Consider the following 11,288-nt stretch of genomic DNA (forward strand, 5'->3'; position numbering starts at 1 on the left):
GCGCTTTTGAGTTTCAATGACCTTTGTTTTTTATTTCCTTTTTTCTGGGTTTTCACTTTTCATTTTACTTTTTCTTTGGGTAAAACCCTGCCAATACCTCTAAAATTAATGTTTTTAATGAGAAATTATAATTTTCCTTTTGTTAATTATATGCAAAATTAGTACTACTTTTTACCAAAGAAATTTTTTTTTTTTTACAATTTTTACGGTGAAGTGTTATAATAAGATAATAATTACAGTTAAATCAAATATAAATCAGTACTAATATTTCTTTATTTTTATTGAAAAAAAATAGAAAATAAAGGGCCAAGTTTGATGGGGAAGGATTTTTTTTTCCTTTTCAGTACTATTATATACGGTACTTTTTAAAATGTATCTAGTATATTTTTGGTATTAGTAACGGCTATAAATTTAATAAATTAATAGTAGTAAAAAAATATTAATTGAATTTAAATTAATTTATATAATTATTTTTTAAAAAATAAATTTTAATTTCAAATCACAATAACGTTAATCTTTTTTCTTATCTATGATTTTTTTCATACTTAGAAAATATTAATCAATAATTTGAGAATTCATATGCAAATTAAAAAATTTTGATTGCATTTGATATTCTAAATTATCTTACTCCTTTTCTTTATCAGGAAAAAAAACCAATAAATATTACCAGAATGCAAATAATAATAATAGTAATTATTATTATTATTATTATTATTATTATTAGGGAAGGATCAAGTTGTGCAAAAAATTTTATATTTTTTAATCATTGATTATTATTACAATTATTAACTTAAAGCATTTAACCATTTTTATGAAAGGTGGCATCTTTAAATTCTAATACTTAAATTTTTTTTATATTTTTAAAGTATTATCTCTTTTATGAAAAAAAAAATTATTATGAATTTCTAAAACTAAAATGTATTACCCCTGATCTCGTAGGTTTATAAATAATTACTAAATAAAAAATAAAAAACCAAGTTCAGTGTGTGTGGATATCTTCCAAAACCATAGTTTCAGTTTCAGCAAATAAATAGAGACGGGTAGTCTGTAAGATCTAACATGAGACATACTCGCAGGTTTGGTGAGCAAGTCTTTACTCGCGGTTTTGTATCCACGTGTAAAACATGTTCGGTATATGGATGTTGGTGAGTGAGCGCGGCATTGTTGTGTCCTCAAGTGCCTTCAAGTACATTTGGAAACAAACGTTGCACCACAATCAAAGCTTATATTATCTGATTTTATGAAAAACATTTTGGATATATAAATTAAGATTAAATCTATTTAGATATATGGTGAGAATTATTTCGATGAAATTAAAAATAAAAATAAAAATAAAATTAATTAATATAGTGATAAGAATAAAATTAATAGTAAATATTTATTGAAATATAAGAATAATTATGTTGGTAAAATGAATTGTAATAAAAAATAATTATTAAATTTATTAGATTAAAAATTATATAATAAAATTTTAAATTATTTAATATTTATAAAATTAATAAATAATTAAAAACTAATTAAATAATTTTTAAGTTAAATAATAATTAAATAATTTTTAAGTTAAATAATAATTTTATTAATAAAAAATAATATATTAAATAATATTTTATTATATTAAATTAAAAAATCATTTCAAATTTTTTAAATAAAAAATAAATTCTAAAATATTTTTATATTTACAATAAAAAATTAAAAAAAAATGACCAGTGGTTCAAAAATGGCAAACGGCCAACCAGCATACCTTGCGTGGCACAATTAAATCCAAAGGCAAAATTTTTTACTATGCAATGCGAATTCCACAATCCCCCGTCATAATTGCAGCTCATTAGAGTGCGGTGAAATTCAAAGTCACCATGGGAAAATGAAATGTATATATATATATATATATATATATATATAATTAAAATTTTATTTTATTTACTATCGTTATTGATGAATATAATAAATATAAATATAAACATATATAATAAATATAATTAGTATGATTATCATTATATTTATTACTTTTTTGTTTCATTATATTTATTGTTTATCTTTATTTAATTTTCAAAAAGTTTAAGAAAATTTTGATTTTAGAGTATTTTATATTTAAATTTTATTTTTTATAAAATTGATGTTCATTATTTTTAATACCAAAAATTAAAAAGTCATGAAAATAATTTTGAAAAATAAAAAAGAGAGAGTTATATGTTAAAAAAGATATAATTTTAAGATTAAAAAAATGAATAGAAAAAATAAATTTAAAATATTACATAATATAAATATAATAATTATAAAAAAAATTGATTGCAAATTAAACTCACTGGCTACTTAAGCTAAGTAATAAAATGCTTAATAACTTAAGTTAGGAAATAGGTTCAATATTCAATAAATCAAATCTTAAAACTCAAGCTATCAAAAATCAATTGAGTCAAAGTAATTCAAAGTTATACTCCCTTCCCCTCTAATTATTTAGATATCATTTATTTTTATGGAGTTTAAGAAAAAAATTATGATTTTAATATATTTAATATTAAAATTTAAGTTTTTTATAAAATTAAAATTATATGATTTTTAATGTTAAAAAAATTATAAAAATAATTTTAAAATATAAAAAAAGAGTTTTCAATATTAAAAAATAATTTTGAAATATCTAAAAAATTTTAAAAAATTGACAAGGGAGTACTTAACTTAGACTTGATTTGAATTTAAACGGAGTGATAGGCGTGACTAAAGATGTAAATCACGCAATTTTCGTATTTGAATGACATAGCACGATATCTCATCGTGAAACCTCATTGGTCCAATGAAAATTTTTTAACTTCAGTAGAAAGATTTATTCCATTTTTAACCCTTATTTGTTTTATTTTTTTCAACTTTATTCATTTTCAATTTTGTTTTACTTTTAATTAATTATTTAAAAGTTTTTAAAATGATTTTTAAAAGATAAAATTATTAATTTTTAATATTTACTAACAAAACTATTATTTAACAGAAAATTAATATAATATTTTTAAATTTTATAAATATTTAATAATTTAATTTTTTTATTATATAAATTTTAATATAATATTTTTAATTATCATTTTTTTATTATAATTCATTTTACTATTATTATTACATTTATATTCAAATACATATCTTCACTATTAATTTTAATTTTATTATTACAATAATTAATCTCATTGAAATTAATTTTTTTGAAACCAATTTTATTGTCTATTTAAATCTACCCTTAAATACATTGTTTGGTATTCTGTATATAAGATGAATAATTGAATATACAACTTGTGTATACTTATTTTCGGTTTTCAATAATTTTATTAGTATTAAATATAAAAGATTAAGTTGTATAATTAGTCTATGTACTCGATTTTAATCCTTATATTAAATTCATGAATTTCAACTCAAAATATTTTATATTTATGAATTTTAAATTTTAATCCAATCGGTAACCCATCCAACTTTCTCATTGCTGACGTGTATTTCGATTTTGTTGATATGGCACATTAATGTTAGATTGAAATTTTGAAGGATTTTAAAAATTAAAAAATACCACGTGATTATTTGGTTATTTAAAAATTAACGTGGCATGTTTTGGCCTTAAGCAAGTAATTTCTGCCCAACTTGACCGCACCATAATTTCTTTCTTTTATCTATTTTTAACACATTTTATCTTTGTATTTTTTATTTAATTATTTTTTATTTCACGATTTTTTTGGAAACAAAAAACTAAATTTTTTTTTTGTTTTTTAACTCATTGTATCTGTGTATTTTGTTTTTTAATTTAATTATTTTTAATTTCATTTTTTTAACAAAAAACTTAAAAAAAACTTTTTTGCAACCATGAGCAACATAACCATCAATGCCTAACCCTTACTTTCCCACCTTCTCATCTTTCCTTTAATTGTTATAAGACTAACTTAAACCTATTTATACGGTGCCCCCACGCCATTTGCCTCTGACCTAACTAGCTTACCAAAAAGCATAATACCTAGCTAAACAAGTGAAATCAATCCCCGGAAAGCATCTTTCTACCATGCCTATAATGGGTCGAGCCTAAGGGTCCATTTAAAACTCCAATTTGAGGATTTTTATCGTATCAAAAAAATACTTTTCGATTGAATTTTTAATAATTATAAAATATATTACTTGATGCTGTAAAAACCGTTTAACCGAACCCTTGAATGGATATTAAGTAACTGCAAAAGTTCGCTAAGGGTTCTATTTTGAGAATAACTAGCATAATTATATAACTAATAACTCCTTAATCAAGTGTGGCTGAATTGAAAACGTGCTTCAAAAATGGCTTTGGTTACTATAGAGATTGAGGCTGAGAGTCGAGGGGCGGTGTGGAAATTTTCCTTGTCAGCGTCACATCCTGTCCATCTCATTCCCGAGAGCACATGCTGATGGCTGAAAGCGATGGGCTTTGGGCCAATTTTCACCGTTACATCAAATGGAATTCAATCGTACGTGGCAGATCGTGAACTGTACATAGTTTCGAAGCAAAAAAGAGAACGAAGATAAGAGAAAAAAAAAGATATAAACGTGGTGAGTATAGGTGATAAAAGCTTCCAGTACTTGGGAAGAATCAGCCTTACGTAAGATTAACTTTTTTTTTATTCTTTTTTAATGTTCACTTAATCCTTGAGTAAAATAATATTTTTTTAATTTAAATTATCAAAATTCAATATTTAACAATTTTAAATTTAAAAAAATTGAGTTTACAAAAAGCAATGTGAAAAATAACTACTTGAGATGGAACATTGAAAAGTTTAGAATATCTTAAGGATAGGTCCATCTTCAAGTTGCATTTCTACCCTATTACTTTTCATAATCATATGGCAAAATGTTTTCCTAAGTACAAATGTAAGTGTAATTGAGATGCAATAACTTGGGATGTACAAGTTTTAAAAACTCATTTTTATATGTTACTTTCCTCATTTGAGATTTTGATTTTGAATTTTAGGGTTTATGATTTTTTACTATCTTTACTTCGTCATGCTTAATTTAGTAGGATCTTGAAAGCTTATACCTTTGAAGGTACCTCTATCTTTCTTTTTCTTCATCATATTTTCTAACTAATAATCAATCGGTAAAAAATAAAAAAGACTCTCAAATAAAAATTTAATGATTATTTAAGCTTTTGATATTTTATTATAATCAATCAAATTATGAATTTTTTATTTCAAATAAATTGAATCCTAAAATATTTATTTTTACTTAATTAAATTTTTAAATATTTATTTTTACTCTATTAAATCCTTGATTAGATAAAAAATAATTAAAAAACTTTTTAACAAAAACTTAATTGATGAAAATGAATATTTAAAAATTTATTAATTGAAAAAATAATAAAATCTTGAATAATTATTTAATTTTAGTTTAAGAGTTTTTTTTTAATCCTTTTGCCTAATCAATAAAAGTAAAATTACTAGCAAATTCTTGACAAAAGCTTGTAAATTAATATGCTTTGTTAGACCGAATAAAGACCCAGGAATAAAGCTGAGTTCAGAAGGCCTACTACACAGAGAGAAGAGTTTAGGTAGGCTTTGAGAATGTCATCCACGCAAGCCCTGTTCTGTTAAAGGTGTCACAGGTACGAAACTTGTCTTAATTTAGTACGAAACTTGTCTTAGTTAGATACGCATTCATTTCTATAGAAAAGATTTAGATAAAACTTTTTAAATAAAATTTATGAAATTTTTTATTAAAATAATTAAATTAAAATTAAAATTGAAAATTAAAATTGATAAATTAAAAAATTTTGTTATATAAATTAAATATGAAAATTTTTTAAAAATTTAAATAAATTTTGATATATATTTTTAAATAGATATTTTTAATAAAAATATTGATAAAATTTTATTATTAAATAAGTATCGATCAAATTTAAATTATAAATAATATTTTTAATAATTTTTTTATATATGATTAATTTTTACATTAAATTTTATCAATTTAATTTTATTAAAAAAATTTTAAAATTATTTTAAAAATTTTTATAAATTTTACTTAAAAGAAATTCATGTAAATTTTGTCTCATTTTACCTGGTCCATGCCATGCAACTCACGTTTAAAAGCCTCTAGATAAAGGGCTGGAAGGTAAGATCATCTCATTCCAAGCATTCCAAGCTAATTTTCCCTTTAATCTTATTTTCTTCCTCCTTTAAAGATTTATTTGAGTGTTAGAATGCATCCCAAAATCTTAACTTTTGTGCCCTTTTAAATTTTTTTATTCTCTTTGGAAGGTTAAATGTACCCTCCATTCTGAGTCATGCTCAGATTCCGCCTTGTTAACCCATAAAACACCTCAATGTGCTTAACTAATTTACCTTAAATTTTTTTTTTTTTTGGATAAGTTGTATTTTATTTATCCAAAAGAAGTAATAAAATTACTACAATACATACATTATATATATATATAATTAAATCATATTCTAACTATTATATAGTATAACTTTATTTATATTCCATGCATCACACAAAATTTTATTGATTGGATCAACAACAATCAAATGTAATTCATGTAATCAAGTCCTAACAATTTTCTTAATCAGTTCATACACTTGTTTTTCTGTTTCTTCTTTATTTTTGAATAATTTATAATTCATTTTTTTTATATATAATATATATGAGCATTCCAAACAATGCACAATACTATTTATGTTAGTGCCTTACTTTTTATCATTGTCACTGTCCATTTCAATTCTTCAATGAAATGATTATTCTGTCAATCTTACATAATTGTAATACCTTTCTCCATATTATTTTTACATATTCACAACAAAAAACTAGATGATCCCTAGATTCCTTTCATGTGGACATAAACAGCATCTTTCATTCACCTCTATTTCTTAATTTCTCAATCTATAATTTATTGGAAGCTTATTTAATATAATTATCCATATAATCATTATATTAAAATCAAATTAATTTGTATCACTCAATTTTTCATTACTTAGACCTTAAGTTTGGACAGACCTATTGGTATGCACTAATTAAACTGTCAATGCTGATAAGAAAAGGGTACAGCACAGTACTTGTCGAAAGTAAGAAGCACATGTCTGGAAGGACAAAGGTCCTTAGAAATAAGCGTAGGTGTCATGCCAAGTAATATGTCTCACATTCAAACCAATAAAAAGGACTTTGGCCTACCCAATCTCTGTAGAAAGTTCCCACGTTTTCGAAAAATTACTTTTAACAATAATTTGTCTGTGAAATTTCTAATTCATTTTACACCACCTTATCCCTTTTCCTCTAAATTCCTAAATTTTAAGAGTTCAAATTGAGAATAGGGAATTGACCCTTAAACTTACAACAGGAAATTGACCTTTAAACCTGACATGCTTTCCACACAAAGGCAAACATAAACATATTTGTAACTATTTAGGGGTTGAAAGAGAGGTAAAGTTTATCGTCGGAAAACACAGGCTAAACTTTTATCTTCTTCATGCTTTCAATCTAAAGAGGAAAGAGTTACAAATATTAAAATTTGAATCCTAAATTTATTTGATGATAATTTTTAAAAATAATAATATGAATCAATTGAATTAATTTTGATTTCAAATTTTTATCTGTTGACTGTGTGTAATATTTGAATAATAAGCTCCTCAGAGGAATCAACCCAATTCTTTGGGTTTTTTTGAACAATGTCCCTTAAAATTAGAAACTGAATGACATTATACTTCCGGTTGCTATTCCATTACGCTAAAATGCCACTTTTTTTCTGTGCAGGACACTGCAGTTCCTTTCTAATTGAAGGTGGGGAGAAATATGGGATGCCCTTTATAAGCCCTTAGGCTTTTAGTGGAGAATAATGGGTTTTGGGGTAAAAGGTATGTGAATTGAAGTTAGATCCAAGAATTACAAACAAAATTAGAAGTTCCAGTTGGCCCAATTCTTTGTAAGAACATGGTTGTTTCTTGCCGGAGGTGGAGAGAATTCAGGCTTTGGGTCTGGGATGTGCGCCCTTGAGAAACCATAACAACAGGGCTGATAGCCATGTTTCCTGATCGAGTAGAGGAGCACTAGGCTGAATAAATTATCTCAGGTCCCTGAACCTGTCAAAAGTGCTTGATGACCACAGTCCTTCAACACACATTCAATAATGTACGATCCTCTAATAAATTTACTAATAGGTCGTATTTAAAACATCCTCCTTTCGCAAAGATCAAATAAAATCAATCCACTCATGCTACAAATTGCTGAAATTGGCTTTGAGATGTGAAACAACAGAATAAAGCGCTAGGAGCTAAACCGAATCTTAACCCCATTATGAAATAGGAATTGATAAGATACATATTACAGATAAGAGTAGGATCCAACTTTTTCAGTAAGATATTCATGGACATCTTAAAGTTTGAAAAAATAAAAAAAAAATTGAATGAAGTTTTTGTTCTGAATATTTTCAAAATTTTCTCAAGTACATTGATAAAATTATAAATTCGTCAATAATTATTTATATATTATAAGTAAATATTCTAAAAAAAAACCTGGCATGCTACAGTTCTTTGGAAGACCATCGACTATGTTGCCAAGCTTTGCATCAAAATAAAGTGGAAGGGACATCATCCTTGCATGTTTTGCAGGTTTCTTCTAAGCTTGCTAGTCAAAATAAGAACACGCATAGAATTGACTCCATCAGCCTATGGCCCACTGGTGGGACAACCTTCCTCCAAAAAATAGATGCTGAATTGCAGGACAAAGCCATATGCTCAGAGTCCGGCCTGAGGCCTCGGAAGTAAAATGTGAAACAATGAACCTGAGAGTCTAACAGGAGGAACATGGGGTCTTCTCTAGTTTGAGAGACTCCTACTAGTGCGGGTACCAATCATAGTATGCCACGTTTCTATCACTGCTAGGGTGCTGAAATCAAACTAGCATGATTGGATTGATTTTATTTCCGGTTTCTAGCAATGTAATTAGTCAAGTTTTAAGCAATTTCATTTCCTGTATTCCTAGCTTTGGGTTGTTTAATACCAAAAAGTAAGATCAAATTAACAATATGATAAATTGATTAAATTTAACAATTAGTGTATTTATATCAAATAAAATATTAATAATTCATATACTAATATCATATTTTATGTAAAAATTATATGTTATATTAATATAAAAAAATAAAATATATATATTTTTTATTTTTAATAAACTTGTATATAATTTTTTTAAAATTTTAATTTATAGTATTTTATTATTTTCATATTCAATCATCATATCCTATTTTAAATTTTAAATTGCAACTGCTAAGAGTTTTTGGCAATATCTTAAATTCAACCAGAAAACAATAGGAAGTTTTAGAATCCGAAAGAATTAGTACAACTTAGGAACCAAAGTGAAGATGGCACATTGGAATGTGAGCTGCTAATGGATTCTGTATTTCTGAGACAAAACAAAGTACTATATCTTACAGGTTAGACCACTTAAAAAGGGTCGTTTCTACAATTTAAATTAAACACAAATAACCTCTAATTCTTTTCTTTTTTTCAAAAGCAATGTAAAAGCTACAAATAGGACAACACTGCTTTAAGCTTCAAAAAGGTTTTCTATACTAGATATGCTTTAACTTCCAAAATGTTCTCTGTCACGCCAGCCACTTCAATCGGCTCTTTGTACAGTTGTTTTGAACAAGAGAACATACAACTTTTGATCCATTGAGAAATATAGAAACTCACCAACTGAATGTGTTACAAAAGACCCAAAACTCTTCCCCACAATGCAATGCCATGCCGGTCCATAGACACCATCAAACTCCTGCACACCCAAAAGTCCATCAATTATGTCAATCACAAACTCAAATACCCAAATAATAGTTCATAGGATCGACAAAAATTAATACAAAAAAACAATAGTCGCAAGGAGAGAAATCGTTTATTTTTTAGCACTTGAATTTGGATATACTTATTTTAACTAATTATCAGTATTACGTACCTTCTTGAGAGTGAGGGCAAGGGTTCTGCAAGTGAACTTTTCAAGGCTATCATGAGTCTTTCTTGCACAATCAACCGCATGGATCTGCATAAACGATGGCATATCAACTGAAACAATTTTGACACCACAATTTGCAAGAGTATCAGCCAGCTCTCCTTGTGAACCACAAAAGGATATCTTTCTACCTAATGAAGCTGAAGCTTTCTTCATATCATGATGCCCTTCATGCAGATTCTTCACCTCTTTCTCCTTCGTCGTCGAAATTAGCACTGATATTTGATGATGTTGTTCTTTCTTTTTATCCAAATCCTTTGATGTTTTCCTGACGTTCTCTTTTAATGATTCTTTAGCTGTTTTATGACGCAGGTAGTTTGCTTTGATAAGTGAAAACCTAGATGAATCAGCATCTGACACTGTCATGGCCTTGGCTTGTAAATGAATGTCTCTACTAGGTGGAGGGTGGTTATGTTGGTTGCTGATAGGCTTTTGGGGTGTATGGGTTTTGTAATTAAGGTTCAATTTGGAGAAGTAATCGGTCATGAAAAAGGGCTTTGTGGAAGGTATTAATGGATCTGAGTCTGGGTTTATTGGATGACTGGTTTTCGTGGTGGTGGTGGTTATAGGATTCTGCAACTTTTTTAGGATGGGATCTAGGGAATTGGATGATGCATTAGGTTCTGGTGCTGCTAGGGTGCTGTGAGCCATGTTATCTAATCGGTGGTGTTGTTGGGACAAGGCAAGGAAAGAGAGAAGGGGGTGTTTCTGGGGCTGCATGTAATGGGAGTTGTGCTTTTTGAGGGGTGGGGGTCAGGGGCTTGTGGACTGTGGTGTTGGGTTCACAGGATTAGGACACCTCGCATATGTGTGATTGTGAAGAGCTAGGGCTATTTATCCTCTAACATGCCCCGTAGGTGGTGATGTGTGATAGTGTTGGCCGTTGAGTTGATCTATTCCTCCATGGAAAGGCGAGGCTTCGATATTAATCAGTGGGTCCTTCAGAAATGGCAACGGAATTTGGGTTTCAGCCGAACTCCAAACCATGCCTAAACATAATGGGAAATGTTATTACAAATGATATAAAAGAAAGAGAACGTCATAAGAAAAAAAAAAAAGAGAAAATTTTATGACTTATGATCTAAGAATATTAACTTATATGCTGTGAGATTTCAACAAAAAAAAAAAAAAAAAGGGGAAGAGAGATTTAAGTAGCATATCCATTTGTCAAATAGCGGGGGTACAAATCAGACGAAGGAATGCTGCATAGATACAACACATTTTTATACTACCACTAGAAAAATATAAACGGATTCTGACTAATGGGAGAAATGAATGGGACAAATCTAAAGGACCAAGCATAATGATAAAACTCAAAT

At 27.1% G+C, this 11,288-nt stretch overlaps 1 protein-coding gene across 1 annotated transcript; it reads right to left on the reverse strand.

Annotated features, from left to right (window-relative positions):
• Positions 1-9,351: 9,351 nt before the first annotated feature.
• On the reverse strand, positions 9,352-10,620 carry LOC149514100 (uncharacterized). The gene is made up of 2 exons (XM_089745754.1): positions 9,916-10,620; positions 9,352-9,738 (listed from the first exon to the last, which is right to left on the reverse strand). The coding sequence occupies exons 1-2, from the start codon at positions 10,618-10,620 to the stop codon at positions 9,583-9,585; spliced, it is 861 nt and encodes a 286-aa protein (XP_089601880.1). The 3' UTR covers positions 9,352-9,582.
• Positions 10,621-11,288: the final 668 nt, after the last annotated feature.

Source organism: Durio zibethinus, chromosome 17 (genome assembly GCF_047325235.1).
Source record: "Durio zibethinus cultivar Kanyao isolate XHJ-2024 chromosome 17, ASM4732523v1, whole genome shotgun sequence".
NCBI classification, from domain to species: domain Eukaryota; kingdom Viridiplantae; phylum Streptophyta; class Magnoliopsida; order Malvales; family Malvaceae; genus Durio; species Durio zibethinus.